The 19,597-nt window shown below is 38.2% G+C and overlaps 1 protein-coding gene across 2 annotated transcripts in view; it reads right to left on the bottom strand.

Annotated features, from left to right (window-relative positions):
- The window catches only part of LOC140164748 (replication protein A 70 kDa DNA-binding subunit-like), a 35,306-nt gene that overhangs the window by 11,196 nt on the left and 4,513 nt on the right, over positions 1-19,597 (bottom strand). Inside the window, exons 2-8 of one of the 2 annotated variants that reach the window (XM_072188113.1) lie at positions 18,288-18,335; positions 16,827-16,920; positions 16,162-16,267; positions 14,219-14,325; positions 13,310-13,369; positions 7,610-7,778; positions 9-180 (exon numbers count right to left, since the gene is read on the bottom strand). In XM_072188113.1, the coding sequence (XP_072044214.1) occupies positions 9-180; positions 7,610-7,778; positions 13,310-13,369; positions 14,219-14,325; positions 16,162-16,267; positions 16,827-16,920; positions 18,288-18,335 (756 nt within the window). The remainder of the gene's footprint in view (positions 1-8; positions 181-7,609; positions 7,779-13,309; positions 13,370-14,218; positions 14,326-16,161; positions 16,268-16,826; positions 16,921-18,287; positions 18,336-19,597) is intronic. The other variant, XM_072188114.1, reaches the window with a different exon arrangement.

The raw sequence follows: 19,597 nt of genomic DNA, 5'->3' as shown, positions 1-19,597 counted from the left end.
AGACTAACCTTGCCAATATCTAACATATCGTAGAATTTATCGACTTGATCTCTGAATGCTGTACATCTGATCTCACCAGACGTGTCTACTAAATCCATTGAGAAGAGTTTGCCCTCTCCCTTTGAGTTACTCCATGTTCTTATAGTGCTCTTGTTGGATATACGAGCCTTGATGGTCCACCTGGAGAAAAAAAGAAACAAAAATATATAATATGCGCTCATCTAAATAACAGTTTGCCCTCTCCTTTTGTGTTACTCCATGTTCTTATCGTGCTCTTGTTGGATATACGAGCCTTGATGGTCCACCTGGAGAAGAAAAGGAACAAAAAGAAATAAAACTAATAATATGCGCCCCTCCAAATAACAGTTTGCCCTCTCATTTTGTGTCTCTCTGTGTTCTCACACTGCTCTTATTGGATACACAAGCCTTGATGGTCCACCTGGAGAAGAACAAAAAGCATAAAAATAATATGCACCCATCTAAATAACAGTTTCCCCCTCCTTTTCTTTTACCCCATGTTCTCACATAATGGTCCACCTGGAGAAAAAAAAGAACCCCCCAAAAAAAACTAGTTATGCGACCATCCAAATCGTCCTTGAATCGGTCTATACTACCCCTATGAAGATGTTGAAAATATCTTCCACATGGGGAGTATGATTTTCAAATGGAATGAACACATTAAACAGCTCCATTTGAATTTCATAAACCCTTTGAGAAAGATTCAACAGAACAGAACCTTCCACACAGGAAGAGTGAATTTCAAATAGAGTCGGTTAATACATGTTAATTTAATTATTTTGAAATTCATACTAATTACTCCCTAGGGTGCATCTATAGCCCCCATAGTTTGCATTATTTTTGTCCATAGCCTTAACATGTTCCACTTGTCCCAAAACTAATCCCTACCTAATTTTATTTAATTCGGAGTTTGTCTTATAGGGCCACCACAGGCTTGAAGTCCGAAAATGGGCTTGTCCATTGATATGTGTAGTAAAGTGAACTTTGCACCTTAAAAACACACTAATATCCTATATAATGCATGTAATGTATAAACGGAAAGAAGAGGGCCATATGAAACTTAACTTTTAAATACTCTGCTGTGGGATTTGTTTCTTGGATATTCTGATGAGGGTCAAAGGTCAACAGAGTTCAATGTCAACAAAAGTCAAAGGTCAACCAAATAAGGTCAAAGGTCAACAATAAACATATAAATGACACTCAGAGCAAAGTAATACTGCATGTTGTGTAAATCATTGGTCTTCTTTTTTATCAGTCCTTCCAATAAGATCTTGATCAGGGATTCCACAATAGGAAGTGATGATGCAGTAATGGCAGCTAAATTCAAGCAGCCTGGAGTTCTCCACAAAGCCAGGTGGATGACAAAGCTATGTAAGAGGCTGTGAATCCAGCCATTTCTTCAAGTGCAATTGTCTAAAGTCGCCATGATGTAGAGAATCACAAATGGGCTGATCGGCATCCCTCAAACCCAGCTGAAGCCACTAGACACACCTACCAGAGGCAACAACAGACGCTTCCACATTCCAAACTTCCAGACTACTATGATGAAGGGCTCATTCTTTCCAGACACAATCCATCTATGGAACTTGCTCCCTCAACAATTAGTGGACTCTCCATCTACAGATGTCTTCAAGGCCAGAGCTGGAGACGTCACCTTCTGTTAGCTCATCCATATCAACAATGTTTTTAATCCTGTATTTAATTGTCACCTACCAGCTTCATGCTCATCCACATCAAATTTTTTATCCTGTATATGCTGTTCAAGTGGAGCATGTTGTGCACCTGTGTCTACAAATCGACCAATGTGCATCTATACTCTTTTAAGGTTTTGCACAGTATCGGAAGAAGAAGAAGAAGGAAGCTTTGAAGCGTCACCTGTGGTACTTGACAGGAGAGATGGTGCCCCTTGCACTGTTTAGTAATGTAGTGCCCACAGATGAGCGACGTGCACTCGCTGATAAACTCCTTGCAGTTAAACCTGCAGTAGACATCTTAGCACATAGAAGCGGATTGGATTAGCCTTTGGAAAGCCTGAGTTTCCAACCAACATCACCGCTGCAGCATCTCTTGGAGACTTGGTCCATGAGGACTCATGGTTCACTATCCACATCCTGCAAATTAACACTGACTTTCTCACTGAAGATGTTGATATATGGTCAAATTATATAGCATATCAAAAATTCTTTGCCAACATTGAAGCCATCAATGTTATCAGCAACTGTGCAGAACGTGGTTTAAAGCTTAGCACAGACTTCTTGGATGCAGCAAGAACAGAAAAGCACTACCAAAATACACTATAAGTTGTTGAACTAAGCCGCAAGAACGAACCAAATCTCGGAAAGCGCAAATCTAACACTGATGATGAAAACCAGACTCCTCAAGAAGCACTGAACTTCTTAATGAATGTAATAGTGAGTGCTGAAAATAGCATTTTAGGATTGTAAAACTCTTACATAAGGCAGCTATTACTTGAAACAGCAATCAAGACTGCAAACATAGCTGCCATTTACACAAAAAAAAATATGCAAATGCTTTGGAAATGGTCTAAAATGTCTTTAAATTGATGCACTTACAGTATTGAGAATACGGCAGCTATAATAAACCACACAAAGTATATGAATCAAAATAGCTGCCTTATGAAATTGTGGTATAGCTTACCATAAATGTTCTGATGGCCGGTGGCCCCATAGGATGAGGTCCGATTTCGATGAAATTTTGTGTGAGGTATTTATTTTGATAGTTGAACACATTTATGCCATGGACAAAAATCAGGGTTAACATTTTAAAAATAGGGGGGCTATAGATGCACCCTACTACTCCCCTGTGGAAAATATTTCCAAAACCTTCCACAGGGGGAGTGTAGACTACAAACAGATTAGCCCAATTCATCATACAAGATAGCAATCAACACTACAGGATTAGGACGAATGAGCGATATAGTGAGGTGAGGCATTTGATGATGATACAGGTAGAACCATGGGGATAATTATGGTTAAAGCCAGGGGGATAAAAATACACATGATATTGCAGGTAAAATCAATGCACCCTATTTGTTTTCTGCACTGCAGTCATAGCAACAATCAGAACTTCACGCAGGATACTATTAACTCAGTAAGCTGGTTGGTTGGTATCTGGTTTCTTTTATTCTTTGTATAAATTTGAGAATATGCACTGATAACAAAAATTTAATACAATTCCCAAAGGGTTACCCACTTTAAAAAGTTATACTCTTCAACTGATAATGACTGAGACGGTTATTATCTTAATTTCAAGTCTCAAACTTTTTCATGCACTTTGACCCACTTTTGAACTTTGAAATTAACAAACACTCTTTCCAGCACTATATTTACAATTTTGAACTTTGCAATCCAGAAACACCTGAATTTAGGAATGAGTCAATCATGGAACATCAGTCAATGTGAAATAATAAATAATAAAATGCAAGGATTAGGCCTTAAAAAAAAATTGTTTGATTGGCGTAACCCGACCGACCCTAAAAATAGGCCCGACCCTAGACTTTTTTTCTTATTTTTTTTCAATAAAAAAATCTAAAAAAGATTAAAATTTTAAAAAAGAAGAAAAAATTCGTGATTTTCAGCTTAAAATGCGTGTAAAAATAAATTGCCGACCGACCTACCCTAATTTTTTTTTCATGTTACGCCAATCAAACAATTTGTTTTTAGGCCTTACAAAGGCTACATGCCTAACAAAATATAATAAATGAAGAAGTGAAGCTCTATGAAGGCAAACTGACACTAACCGTTCGGATTTGAACCAATGTGCACTCACAATTTCATGTCCGACGCGAGTTCACCCCTACACACCACAATTACATTTGTCACTCATGGCGGGACACTGACTGATGTCCTACTAGCTATAATAGGGCAGATTTAATTTATTTGGCTGCGAGTCATTTAAGACAGAATAAAATCATTACATACATATCATATTGAATTCGCCGGCAGATCCACTATGAGCTGCTATGGCATGTTGTCAACTCCCAACATCAAATCGTGAGTGCACGCTGGTTCGAATGGTTCTGATTGTTTCGTACTTTATAAATAGTGCCAGTTCGCCTGAGCTTAAATATAAATTGTTGATAATATTACAGTCGGGAGGCTTTTTTACAGTTGGTCAGGAACCTTCAAATAAATTTTCATTTGGCCTTATTCTGGATTTGAACTCTCCAAACAATGAAACCATGGAGACTCTCTACACAATGTACATGTAGGCCACCTCAATTATAAATTATTCAAAAACTCAATGCACATGAACCTGGTACTAATTATAGGTCGCAAATATGTGACAGGCAATCTTCCTGAATTGATTGTTTTAATTTTAAGATCATCTGTTATGACTTAAGTCTGCATTACATAATTATATACATTGTATGACCTAAATGTCTATGCTATCAACATAATTATTCAGGACAATGTACCTTTATTTTGAATTTTGTTCAATTTTTTCACAGCAGCCACTATGCCAGCCTGCAAGTCTGCTAAAGCCTGCTAGGGCACCAAGGCAACCAACCACATGCTAAAGAATGTTGCACATTTTGGAGGGGGGGCAAAGCTTTTCCTAAACACACACACACACCCATGCCATAGTGACCACTAAGTCTCCCTCTAAACATACATAGTTTAGTCAAGTCAAAGACCCATATTTGCAGCACATCCAAGTACAACACAATGTACATGTATGGTAATTTGTACTGAGTACCCCGATAATACAGTATGTTGTCTGTATGAATCAATTTCCCATGCACTCATTTTAGGCAAAAAAATAAAATGTTGTGTTGCACGCCGCGACCGACCTAAATCCTGCAATATCAGGATCACAATTTTTTTTTGAATGATGATTTTTACTGATATGTTCCAAATCTGACATTTTCCACTTTAAAAAATAAATGTTTTATAATTATTACATGTAGTCTAAATTGAAAAATATCCCTCATGGAAGAAGCATTGCTTAACATTTTAATAAATCGACCAACCAACCAACAATCCTGATTTTTCCCATTTAAGGGCAACAAAACAATAATTGTTTTTGGCCTGATCAATTTGACCTATTTCATCTTGATCATTGTCAAATTGCTAAGTACTTCTTGTCAACTCTCATTAGTGTTAGAAGTCCAAAATTGACTCTTTTTTCTAATTATACAGATCTCTATGGATATCCTAAAAATGTAAGAGTGCACATTTAACAATTGAATCATTGACTAGCTTTGACCGACAGGATCCATTAAAACTTCATGAATAATCAGCCCTCAAATTAACCCACGGCACCCATGGCATTTTGCGGTGGGTGCCCATCTCCACTGCCGTAATGCCCTCAAAATATGTCCTTTACCCAAGGCAGTCACTTGCCGTGCCCTCTAATGAAGTTGCCGTCGGTGCCCCCAGCCCTGCCCCTTCATTATAAAATTATCTACCTATGGGGTCATTATTTCTCAATTCACCCAATGGGAAACACCTCACCCCCTCCAAATTTGTTCAAAATTGGTATACAGGGTGATTTTGGCTGGCAAAGCTCAAATTTCAAATTTTAGCTTAATCGGACGTCACGGTTTTGGCGCTATGCCCGCCCATTTTTTGCGATTTGGCGAAAAAATGGCGGCGCCTCAATATTGTCGCGACCATATCTCCGTAACCGTCGGTCCTATTGAGCTGAAATTGGTGTCATTATTTAGCTAATCTCTCAAAGAATCCAAATCTGCTATCATTTAGTATGTAGGAGTAAGAGAAAATTTGTGACCTTTTTTTCTGTACTTTGACCTCGAATTTGACCTTGTTGCCACGTGACCCTGGCGAATTGCGTTGGAATTAGACCCCATATGTTGTCTACAAAATATCAAAAAATTGGAGGGGTAATATTTTTTGTTTTTTGCTAGGCTTTCACAAAGCAAGCATGCAGGTGAAAACATATGTATTTTAAATGCATGTACATGTAGACCTATACAATTGGCCTAATAGATATTATAATAGTATCATGTGTACAATATACTGAGCCTACACACAAAATTACAGTTTTTCAACCACATGCTTGCTTTATGAAAGCTTAGCAAGAAAATAAAAAATATTACCCCTCCAATTTTTTGATATTATGTAGACAACATATGGAGGTGTAATTCCAACGCAAATTCGCCTTGCGGTCATGTGGCAACAAGGTCAAATTCAAGGTCAAAGTACAGAAAAAAAGGTCATATTTTTTCTCTTCCTCCTACACACTAAATGATAGTAGATTTGGATTCTTTGAGAGATTAGCTAAATAAATGACACCAATTTCAGCTCAGTAGGACCTACGGTTACGCAGCCATGTTCTCGACCATAGTGATGGGCGTGCCATTTTTCCCTGCAATGGCCAACAATGGGCGGGGCATAGCGCGAAACCGTACGTCCGATTAAGCTAAAATTTGAAAGCTTTGCCAGCCAACATCACCCTGTATACCAATTTTGAACAAATTTGAAGGGGGTGAGGTGTAAAATCATATTTTTTTTGGGTGATTTGAGAAATAATGACCCTATGTTTGTGTGTGTTTTCTTCACTTTTGAGAAATTGCCTTGGTGCCCTTCTCAAATTTTCAACAGTTCCCACGATGCCCTCTTGAAATATTACAAACTGCCGTGCTGCCTTGCCTTTTCAGTGAATATCCAAGGCAATTATCAACTTGCCCTAAAAAAGTTGCCGTGCCCCTTCAGATCCCCTCAATTTGAGGGCTGTGAGTAATTCACAAAGACAATGGTTCTATTCTACTAATTAACTTGGATCAGATTTAGACCTTTAGAAATCATCAATAAGTTTCAATGATGTTTTTTAACAATTTGCCAATTTCATTGAAATTCTTGGATTTTGATATCAATAATTGCCAACACAGCTTTAGCTAGCCACCCATCCACCTGTCATTTTGGACAGGCCATTTCCTTTTGGATTAGGCAAAATTAATGCCTGTGAGGCTGTGACATACATTTATGCCAACTCGGTTAGCCTTGACATTAACGAACATCCAAGTCCTTCACTGCTTCCTCATCAGATTAATACCTTCAAAGGCACTACATGTATCTGCAACTCCCACAAAAAACGATATTTTTTTTTTTTTTTTTAATGTCTCAAAAGTGAAGGAAATAGGATAAATTATCAGGTACATGTTCAAGTTCATCCTATTTCCCCTCTAACCATGTAGTGGTGGAAATTTTCGCAGAACATTAATTTTCGCACTCGACACCAGGGGTCGCATCAGACGCGTCTGCGCATCCAGGGACTCCTTATTTTTTATTTTGACCATTTCGAACTCCTTAAATCACAAGTTGAAAGTGACCAAAGGGTCCGATAAAAACTTTATGGACGATGCACAGAGGCATAAATCAGTACCCCTGCTCGACAGTTATCTTGAAAACAAAAACGTTGCACAAAATGTTCTTTAAGCATAGGCATAGATGTATGAAAACTCAAAATCGTCATACTGACTTTAAAAAGAAGCAAACTAGTTTTTTTTTAAATCGCCAAAAGCATGAAAAATTACACATGTGAAAATTAAAAAATTTCCCTCTCCTTTCAATGTTTATCATGTAGATAGAAACCCCCAGACACTCACCTATTTTGGTACGGTGTAAGACTGTTGATAGGCTGTGCTTTCTTGGGTGGGCTACCCATTCCTGACCCTCCAACCATAGCATTAGCAAAGCTGCCTCCGTACCCTGAGCCACCTGACCCAGTGGACGACGGCCTGCCCAGATTCTGCCCCATTGGTGCAGCGTTGCCACCTGTAGACAGTAAACAAAAAATTTCTCTTTTAAAAAAAGTAATCTTCAAAATGTGAACTTTGTTCCTAAATGTCAAATGATCGTAGCAATGGGCTATTCCATTTGAAATCTACACTACCCCTGTGGAAGATTTTAGAATATGTTCCACAGAAGGAGTATGAATTTTAAATGGACTTAGCACATTAGGCAGCTCCCTTTGAAACTCACCATACCTCTGTGGAAAATTCAGGTTGAATCTTTCTCAGAGGGTGTATGAAATTCAAACGGAGCTGACTAATGGGCTAATTCCATTTAAAATTCATACTCCCTGTGGAAGATATTTCAAAAATCTTCCACAGGGGGAGTAAGGATTTCAAATAGAATAGCCTAATTCTGGTCAGAGGAAATAAGCCAGGAAATCATTTTATTATTTTTTTTACAGATGCCAAGAAGTTGCCAAGTTCGGAAACATATCAAGAGATCAACAGTCAACACCCAAACACCATCATATAAAACAAATCTAATTTCATTAGAGGCTGACAATCCCTTCCCTCCCTACCAAAACGATAAATAGTGAAATGTCATGTGGAAAACTAAATTCAATCATATTACAGCTTATGCTTTTAAAAATAGAACAAAGTAGTTTGTGATTATTTGAAGTTAAAAATATGCAATATCAATATCTTATGATATCCTGCGTGTAGTTTGCATTACTTTTAGTATTTTATATGCGGCAGATACATGTGAATTTATACCGCATTTCCTCGAATAGGCGCCCCCGGGGCATTGCATTTTCCAAGAAGGGGGCGTTTATTAGAGGTCATTTTTAGAACAATAATTCCCGTTAAAAAATCATTAGGTAAGCTTAAAAGTCATGCTGAAATGACGAACTATGAACTTAGGAACGATGACTTCCGGTTCATGCACTTCCGGGTTTACGACCAGATTTTCGCCAATTACCGACGACGTTAGCGTCCACCTTGGTAAGCTTAATACACAAGAAAAGCTTGAACATTTTTGAAACAGCTTGGTTGAAAAAAGTGGTGGGGGCGTTTGCTAGTTTCAAGAAAATGCGGTGTTTTGCATCATTCCTGAAATCATAATTATGTGATATGATAAAGCAAAATGAATCAGATGTCCAGAATATTAATTTTGAGCTACAGCCAATAATAATATTCAACTTCCTCTGTATTTTATTGTTCTGAGCATCACTAAAATGGCCGTATCCCTGGAACTGTAAGTCCAATTCTCGCTATTAGCAATAAAGGCGCCGCCAGCGGTTTGCAGTGTAATCGTGATGTATCATGGGAAAAGGTCGACATCCAAGTCCGCATAATCGAATATTACCATGCTATTACATAGGAACACGTGACAATATTTTTTAGATTGTCAATATAAACGTAATACACGCAAATCGATAGAGAAAAAATTAATTGTGCACATTTCAAATCACATTATTAAGTATCGATTCGCGTGTAACACCTTTATTTTGACAAACTAAATAAATATTGTCACGTGTTCCTATGTAATAGCATGGTAATATTCGTATTGCGCGGACTTGGATGTCGACCTTTTCCCATGATACATCACGATTACATCGCAAACCACTGGCGGCGCCCTTATTGCGAATAGCGAGAATTATGATGGGGTTTTCAGCAATATAAAATTAATAAAGCTTTGAAAATGGCTCATTATGTAATGGAATTGAAAACTGGATATTGATTTTAATTGATATCAGACTCATTTATCTTGATCACATCACATTACGATACATTGTAAAATGAGTTAGAATGGAATTTAACAAAAACATGTATGAGAATGAATTTTACTGAAAAAAGGGATGATGAAAATACAATGTAAATGTGACACAAAAATTAAAGGCAAATATGCTGCAAAATAATAAATCCCTGAATTCCTGTTTAAAACAGGAAAATTCTCCTGTCTCAACAATGTTAACACAGCACAAGGGCAAGAAATTTAACATGTCCACTGGTTATTTTCGCAGGCACGTATTGATCCGCAAAATTTGTGAAAATAACCCCACAGTAAAAATTTCAGCTTATAGAGTAAATTTTCTCTAATTTATAAGCAACACTCTGCACTCACCTTAACAAGGTTTAACCCATCTCAGCGTATAATTCCTTAGTTACGTTAGTTTTCCACTCAAGTTAGTACCACATTAAACACAAGCTATAGACTGAACCATCTAAGCAGACGACGCAATGTTAACTCATCAATTTGTAGTCAACAAAAAATAACGCACTCAAAAGTGTGATTAAATTCAGCCATAAATCACAGTTACAAAAGTTCCATGTACGAGTCGGACTGAACCCAATGTTATGACTTGGTTTGAGTATTAAAGCTAATATTTATACACCCATTGCATAAAATTCATCCTACATATCGTCAGGAAATCTCAAATTAGCCTAAAAGCTCAAAAGTATGGTACCAGTTGCCAAAGTCCTGTTTCTGATATAATTGATACAGGAAATTATAACCCGTGCATCAAATAATCTTGAGGTCATAAGGTCGAGGATATTCAGTTGTTGCCATGGCAAATGTTTGTATATATGACGTTGATAGAAGGGGGCAAATGAGGACAAGAGGCGAATGAGTCAAGGTTCAGAGGGGGCTGGACGTGCATGATTGCTAATTGCAGGTTGAAGACTGCAAGAAGTGCAAGTTCCATGAACTGAATGAAGAATCCTTATAGTTATTTTTAACAGTGTGTTATCATAATCGAATCTAGAAACAAGGCATTAGCCAGAGAGGTGTCCAGGTGTCAATTGGACGCCCTGTTTTCAATTTGGACACCCTAAAATTCTGATTTTTATAATGGAGTGAATAGGAAGTGGACACCCTGATTTTGTAGAATAAGGTATTTTTGACCATTTAAATTGGACACCCTAAAGACGCCCCTCTGGCTAATGCCTTGTCTAGAAGTAATGGAGTGTTCTACAATAATGCAGGATTTATGGAAAATTATCAATGCATATTATGTTCGATCTGTATTTCTTAGATCTATCCATGCATATCGCCATGCCAAATACAGGATCAATATCATCCGCATGAATCATGTTGTATTTCCCAGAGTCAAATTTTTTTCAAGTTTACTATATAGTCCGTCAACTCAGAAGTACAAAGTAAACAGACCTCGGAAACTGGAGGTATGAGAATAATTATTTCAGTGCAATGCGTGTGTACATGCTTCTTTGGCGGGCCAACTGCTGCGCGATTTGTACTTGCTGAGCGCACCACGCTCTTTATGCGTCGCGTTTTTTAACAATTTGACGCAAAGCATCGACCCCCTATGCCACAGATTTATTTTGTACTTCTGGATTGGGCTATTCCATCTGAAATCCACACAACCCCTGTGGAAGATTTGTGAAATATCAATGAATTTCAAATGGAATGAATACATTACAATGTACATGTAGCAGCTACATGTGAAACTCACCCTCCCTCAGTGGAAGAATCTTTCTCATGATCAGAGCCTCAGAGGGTGTATAAATTCAAATGGAGCTGCCAAATGTATTCATTCCATTTGAAATCCATACTCCCCTGTGGAAGATAAGTAAGTATGTGTTGCATGCAAAGCAGCGCACGAGTGCAATTATACAATATTTCTGCACTCATCATATTTTTTAACAGCTTTTCCGATCAGCTACATGTGGTTTTAAGAGTGTATGAATAGGCAGGCCCATACACTTCCCACCACCCACCCCCACCCCTTCCCAAAATGTCCAAAAAATTACAATTTGCAAGAGGAGCGAGCAAGAAAAAAAGTAAAGTATTTTATGCTTTCTTGGTCCGAGGTCCAAACTTTGGGAAGGTTCACTTAAATTCACAATATTGGCCCCCCTCCCGGAAAAAGGTTCACATTTTCATCTGCACTCTAAAAAAATCCAGCATGCCGCCTGTGAATAGGACATTCTTCCACTCACACCGTATACTTTGTGAAAATAATGACATCTCGATCACATAAATGTTTCATTTCAAGAGTGCTCAGGAAGTACTGTCTACACATTCCAAATATAATCCAATTGTTTCAAAGGCAAGGAAACTAGTTTTATAGATGTTATCTCAAAACTATGTTCTAGTTGCAAAATGTTTGTGTGTTTGATGTATGCCTGTCATTCACATGCTTTAAGCACAGCGCATGTATACATGGCACAGTGTGAAAACATACAAGAAAAGTTGAGCTGTTGGAAATTGCTTATCCACAAAAATAGCCCGTTAAGTAAAATTTCAAAGTTTTAGGGGCCTGAGCTTTCGATCCTAGCAGGATCTTTATCAAAGGCAGATAAAGATCCTGCTAGGATCGAAAGCTCAGGCCCCTAAGACATGCCCGAAAAATAAAAAATGACCCCTTTACGTGTGCGATTGTATGGAAAGGGTAAATGGTACATGTAGAAGCTATTGGAACTTGGGTAGCAATGAGATACTACAACTTGAGTGAAACTTAAAACATTTCAGCGTAAGTTATTAATATGTTGGTCAGATTTATTTATTTCAAGTCTAAATGTAGTACACAATTATGAGGGCTTGCTTTCCCTACTCAATGGGCTTGGCTTACGATCCTGATCCACAAGACTTTCAATCACTTTAATTCTCATGGTCTGGATGGGTGACCCCCTGTGACTACATTTTTAAATAAAATGTGCTGAGAAACCATGCAGAATTAGAAAATACCACAAATCACCCCCATGCAACTTGTCAGCATCTTACAACAGTTACACACACCATGGTACATGTATATGTCACAATAATTGGTATTTGATCTGGACACCTCTGCTGGAAATATTGGAAAATATCTGCAAAATATCCTGACAATTATCCAGTAATACAGTTTGGCTAAAATATTCTTCACAGTACTTATAAAAATACAACCAACCTTACGATTCTTACTGTACCGTGTCAGAGGCAGCATATTACATGTAGATGCACTAAGTTTTTATGGCTTGTACTGAACTACTGATGCAACCCTAAAACTCACAACGATCATGCTACTGTAACACTAGCCAGGAGTGTTATATAAGTGCTGATACCAAAGACATGAAATGGGTAAAAAAGTATGTTACAATGAATCCAACAAATGAGGACACAAATAACATCAAGGATCAATAAATGATACAAGATAGAGCGTACATAATATGCAAACAAGTGAAAAGGGAGCAAGGTACATTTACACCAACTTGATGTTGGTGTACCAACTTGATGTTGGTATACCTTGCTCTCAGATGTAATGGGTGGATAAATTATGTAAAAAGTTATTATGGTTATAGTTAAAAAGCTTGCTGTGAAATTAAACTGGTGAGTTGAAATTAAATGTGAAATTAATCAAAATAATCTTCAGCAAAAGGCAATGCAGAGAAGGAAATAGGTCTGAATTAGAGTTGCAAGTGCACAAGTGAGCATCTAAAATCTTTTGAATGATGTATTTGATTTAAGGGTGGCAACTACCCAATTAAGTACCTCATGGCTATATTTTTTACTATTTGTAATCAAAAACCATGACTGCATTGCCTTTGCAAACACAATTCCAGCCTTACCCCCAAAACCACTTGATTGCTGCATTCCAGTTGGTCTCTGTGCAGAGACAGGAGGTCCTCCTAAACAATGAACACATGATAAAACATGCAGGTTACCACATTTCTACCATTTATAAAGTGATAAAAACCTGTGCGCCAAATTCACTGCATGACACCTGCACCCCGTTGGGCAAAAAACAAGGCGTTTGCTTGTCCCTATCCGACTGACCGTTCCAAACATTCCAAAAAGAAAATTCATCTCAACACAAAGAAGCTCAAAAAAGGCTCTTCTCTACTCATGTCTAAAATCATGAAGTTTGTATTCAACACCAATTGCCTACCAACTGAATCTGTTTATTTTGTTACCGATGGCTATCAATGGCTATCCCAAAAATGTATTTTGTTTGATTCTGAATATTTTACATGTCGTCTGCAATCGCTCGCTATCGCCATCATTCAGAGCCTCAATTTTGACGAGTGGTTGTGAGAATCAACTTCTTTCATTGAATCATGCAGTAAGTGCAGTGACTTGGATGGATTTTGATTCTCGCAAACTGAGGCGAAATTGCAGCCCTGTCATTAATATAAATGCAAAAGCGACGAGCAATGCACCACAAAATTCCTCAATTGCCCATCGCCTATCAAAAGTGATGCACCACAATCAAGGGTTACCACACCTTGAAGCCTTTAAATTCAAGGACTTTTCAAGGAGTTTCAAGGTCCAAAAGCATGCTTTTCAAGGACCTCTCCACTCCCCAAATTTTGTCAAAATTATACTTTAGGTAAAATTCCAATTTTCAAGGACTTTCAAGGACCTTGTGCATATTTCTAGGACTTTCACTGTGGGAACCCTGCAATCGCTAAGCGATGTAGTGTCAATTCAGCCTGAGCCTCCAAATCCTCCAGCGATGACATTGTACATATACCCACCTTTTTGTTGTTGATTTGCCTGTGCTAGTGATATCGGGTTGCCAATTTTGTTCTTGACTTGACTACCTGGCTGTAGGATGCTAACCTCTAACACAATCATGACACGTCTGAAAGCAAGAGATTCACAAAAAGCAAGACACATTTTAAATATTGGATCAATTTTGATTCAACAATTTACTTTCTTTTTAAACATGGAAATTGTTCAACAACCTAGTCACTTTTTTGCCAATTGCCCTGAATAGCTGTGATCCACACTTGGTCAGCATTTAAACTTGAAAGTATAATGGCTTAAAACCAGACCCACCATTATGTCCAAAAATGCCACTTTGAGATAAACATATTTTAATGTTTGCACATAAATTATGCTTGAAACCAAAATACTCTCTGTCCAGTGTGCCTGGGAAAATTATGTGTGTTGTGTTAGCCTACAATGTACACGTAGATAATCTGCTATGCAGAGCGGGGGCTCTCTAGTCTGAATGGTCGCTAGTCCAAAGGTTCTCTCCGAAGGGTCGCTAGTCTGAACACCAAATTAAGTTCGCTAATCCGAAGGTTCTCTAGTCCGAATATAGAATAAGGGTTAGTGTTGGGGTTGGGGTAAGGGTTAGCGAGCCTTATTCTATATTTGGACTAGAGAACTTTATTTATTATTCGGACTAGCGAACCCTCAGACTAAAGAACTTGATATTCGGACCAGCATACCTTTTTTCAGAATTCGGACTAGCGAATGGTAAATTACGTGTTCGGACTAGCGAACCTTCGGACTAAGGATCATTCGGAGTAGGGAACCTTTGGACTAGAGAGTTGTCGCTGAACGGGGTATACCTTCCTGGTGCACGAAATACATCACCACTTTATCACGCTTGATGTAGCCCATTTTGGCTTTAAAAATATTTATGGAATAGACACTATTGACTTTTCAAAAAAAACTAGAAACGTCGCGGTTTTCGACGCAAGGCGTCGAATGGGATGCCTCCACCATGGGGCAATTTAAATGAGTACAAATCCATTTTTAGAAATTTCACCTCAGATGACCCCTGGGTGACCCCGGATGACTCCAAAATGACATGCCAAAAATTTGGCTATAAATGTTGACTGTACCCACCAAGTTTCATGCCCATATGACCAATTTTATTAATTTGACCTTAGATGACCCCGAAATGACCATCCAAAAATTTGGCTCTAAATGTTGACTGTACCTACCAAGTTTCATGCCCATATGACAATTTTTAGTAATTTGAACTCAGGTGACCCCTGGATGACCCTTGGTGACCCCAAAATTACCTTCCAAAAATTTGGCTCTAAATGTTGACTGTACCCACCAAGTTTCATGCCCATACGACAGTTTTTGCTTATTTGCCTCAGATGACCTCTTGATGACCTCAGGTGACCTTGACCCACTGACCAATACAAACTTGTTCTGCCTGTGGTCAAGATGCACCCACCCACCAAGTTTGAGGAACGTGCGACCCCTAGCCTCCGAGAAAAGAGGTAAATACGGAAAATGGGCCCCCTGTAGGACTACATGCAACAAAGTATAACAAAGGTCCCCCGATAAATAAATAATGAGGGTTTCCATAGTGCAGCTATGACCCAAGATTGGTTGCATTAGGATTTAAACTGTTCATATAAGACCAAATTTACAAGTTTACCTTGTTTGACCTCAAATGACCTTTGACCTCAGTATATGACCTTGAACCCACCCAAAAAAAAGTATCCATAGTTTTTGACCATGACCCACCTATCCTGAAAATCTGAAGTCAATCCACCCATCCATGCCCGAGATACAGCATCCGGACGGACGGAAGCACGGAAGCTCGGAAGCTCGGACATTGTAAAACAGTATGCCTCATGCGGTGGAGGCATACAAAAATGGAAAACATCCCCACAACACAAGATCTGAGGGCAAATTTCAAGCCTGTAACAAATTTGTGTTTACTAACCTGTTATCTGGTAGAGGGTTACACACAAATCTATCCAACTGGATTACACTGAATAACTCCATTGTGCTGTCATCAACAAGCTTGTTTAACTGCACCGCCAGCATAGCTATATGGAAAGGTACAATATCAAATCAATTATTTACAACATCAACTGAGTTAAAAGTGGAAATTTTCAATATTTCATACCAAATGTGTAGAAGAATTCAAATATCACAGACGCAGATACAATATATACTCTTGTGGGTCCTGTGGTTCTTGAGTTATGTTGTAAAACATACATAACTTATTCATTATAACAATAAATTAAGTGAGTTTTTCAAATATATGATTTGTAAAATTAACTTTTGCAAAACATCAAAGTGTTATTTTTCAATAATACTGATTTTGATAATTAAAATTGATTCTTTGGCTGCTTCGACCAACAAAGATTGTGTAGCCTTAAACAAGACATACCACTACACGCTTGATTGCACATTGAGTATCCCTGGCAAAAGTACCTCTCTCATCCATAATTGACCGTCGAAAGTTCAAGATGCCTGTTACACACTGTACATATGCTGAAGAGGTATTTTTTATGTGCGCGCGATCGGAATATTTCATGCTTCAGGTTTCATCAGAATGAATAGGTTTGAGAAGGTCCATTGTACTAACAAAATACTACCTACCTGAGTTGCTGTGAACGCCATCAGATAGCAAGAGACGATACCGGTCTGTTGCGCCACTACCAGAAGAGGAATTTGCGCTCAGTTTCTTCAAAGCCTAAGTGATTTAAAGTGCAAAAAACACAATAAGGGCATCACTTGATTCAAGTACATTGCACCTGGTGCTACGTGTACAAGTTAGTCATTTGAAGGCAAGGGCTTAGGCAGCGAGCCATGTAGGGAGTGTTTTACACACCCAAATTTGGGTCGATCCTTCATGTAATTATTTGGTGGAACTAATCCTAGCCCTAACCCTAAACTAACCCTAATTGTGTGTATAATTACATGAAGGAGTAACCCAAATTTGTAATACACACCCAGTTTTTGACCACATGGCCTACTTTGTACACAAATCTTAAATTTACACACCCAGTTTTTTGAATTTACACACCCAAACCTTCAAATCCTGCCTAAGACCCTGTTTGAAGGGCAAGCCAGAGAGGTGTCTTTAGGGTGTCCAAAAATACCTTATTCTACAAAATCAGGGTGTCCACTTCCTATTCACTCCATTATAAAAATCAGAATTTTAGGGTGTCCAAATTGAAAACAGGGCATCCAAATGACACCTGGACACACCTCTGGCTAATGCCTTGTTGAAGGGGTCACTGTATTGGTGTGTATTAAAATATTTAATGCTCAAATAGGAACTGTATAAATGATGAACTGGATGCCCAGATAATTATTTTGCAATTGAATTTCACTTTCAAGTTTTATGAATTATGTTACTTTTTTTAAAACAAATGGCTTTCTTTTAAATAATTGTGTTGCATAATTATAGGCCTACCTTCAAATAGGGCTATTCCAGTATCCATAAAATCCATAAAACCTCTATGGAAGACATGCCCTGAATCTCCCACAAAGGGAGTATGAAGTAAGGAGACCCCTGTGTGGGAGATTAAGGTCATATAAGGAGGGTATGGATTTCAACAAGAATAGCCCAATCAGGGGTGTCTATTCTTCCAGAAAATTTAAATTATTCCCTCACCCTACCATGGTGTGTCACATCCTTCCCCAACTGGAATCCCACAAAAATGGACCCAAAAGCGTCAGGGAAGAATAACTGACACAACTCTTCCCTGTTTTTAATATGCTAAAGCATTCACTGGTTTCCCTGAAAATTATTTATTTTTGGGATGGGAAGGAATAAAAGCCAAGGGACTGCTACGTGTATGCTAATTCCTCCCTAAATGAAACTTGATGAATTCAGCTAGACCCTGTAGCCATAAAATAATACATGCTTCAGTTATAGAATTTTTACCCAAAATTCCACAAAATTAGTTCATTTTATTTTAAACTTCCTTGAATGTGGTTGATTTTTTTTTTTTTTTCAAAAACAAAATTCTTCCCCCAAATTATTCCCTCCCCTTAGGGGGCGAATAACGGAAGAATAGACACCCCTGCCCAATATAGTTTGAAAATTCTTACCAAGAGCTGAAAAACTGGTTTGGTATAATCTTGGCCATCCGCAATTTCCTGTAAACACACAGAAAAAATATACACAAAATTGGTTCTTTCATGTCACAAATCCTTAAAGTTAACGAGATAAATTAATGGTGAAGCCAACAGGCATAAGTGGCTTTGCTTGAAAAATGCTGAAGTAGAACAAAAAAAGCTGAAAAACAGTGTGAAATTGGCAAAACAGACCCCAAATTGGGCTGAAAATAAATAAAAATGTGAAAATTTGAATACCCCGTCCCCGACCCCGGTTGTCAAAAAAAGCGGAATTCAGCTGATCAGCTGAAAAATCTCATGCCTGATCCAACGAACAGGGTGAAGACGAGACAAAAATAGTTTCATAGATCAGGTGTGCAGCAGAGAATGAAAATTGTAATCTTTAGCCTTAGTACTAGTAGGCAATGAAAAAAAAAACCTGTTCTAGCTGTATGTGTATGACGGAGTCTGACCCAGATTTGGAAAAAAATTGGGAATAAATTTTTCCTTTTCCTTTTGCGTTCCCGAGTTCTGCAGTGGCGGTACTTGGGAGGGGCAAGGGGGCATTTTCCAAAAAATATTATTCTTTCCCCAGTTTGACCCCCCCTTTGAGACAAACCCCCAAATTATGTAAATTTTCACTTTTATTTTGCAGTAATTTTGCCCAAAATTTGCCAATTTTTCACCTGAAATTCACTTCCCCACAACATGCCAATGTGAATGAGGACATCGTATAAGTTCCTTGTACTAGAAGCTGTACAGTGTCAGTGACTGACAAGTGACACTATATTTGAACATATAAAAAAGTATTGCACCCAATCATGCAATGCACCATCATTTTCAATTTTACCATTCATCAACATTGTCACCCGGTGGGTTCAGTCTTCACTGACAATGTGTTGTACGCATGATGGTTCCAATTCATGAATTACGGGTACTTTTCAAGAAATGTCCGCGGAATTTTTGAGGACAAAATTGTTCGCGATTGTCCAAATTAGGGGTGTTTTGGAGCAAAATTGTCCTTGAAATGAAAAATAGGGTACATTTCTAGGACTTTTGTCCGTGTTTTACCGCTACAGTTTTTGTTATTGTCCTTATTTCCCCGTGAAATAGAGGTAAAAATTCAAAAGCATCCTTAAATGGTAAAAATAGGGGTATTTATTTCGAAAAAATGTCCTCGATTCCTCGTGATAAGGCAGGGGATGAAATAGTACGAGGAACCCATACCGTACTTAGCTCTGCTAGTACGGTATGGGTTGATCTGTATGCAGAAAGCGAGTGCAACGTAATTTCAATGGAGCAAT

The sequence above is a fragment of the Amphiura filiformis genome, chromosome 11 (assembly GCF_039555335.1).
Source record: "Amphiura filiformis chromosome 11, Afil_fr2py, whole genome shotgun sequence".
Lineage (NCBI taxonomy): Eukaryota > Metazoa > Echinodermata > Ophiuroidea > Amphilepidida > Amphiuridae > Amphiura > Amphiura filiformis.
The sequence above is the reverse complement of the archived record's forward strand: the minus strand, read 5'-3'. Positions and strand labels throughout refer to the sequence as shown.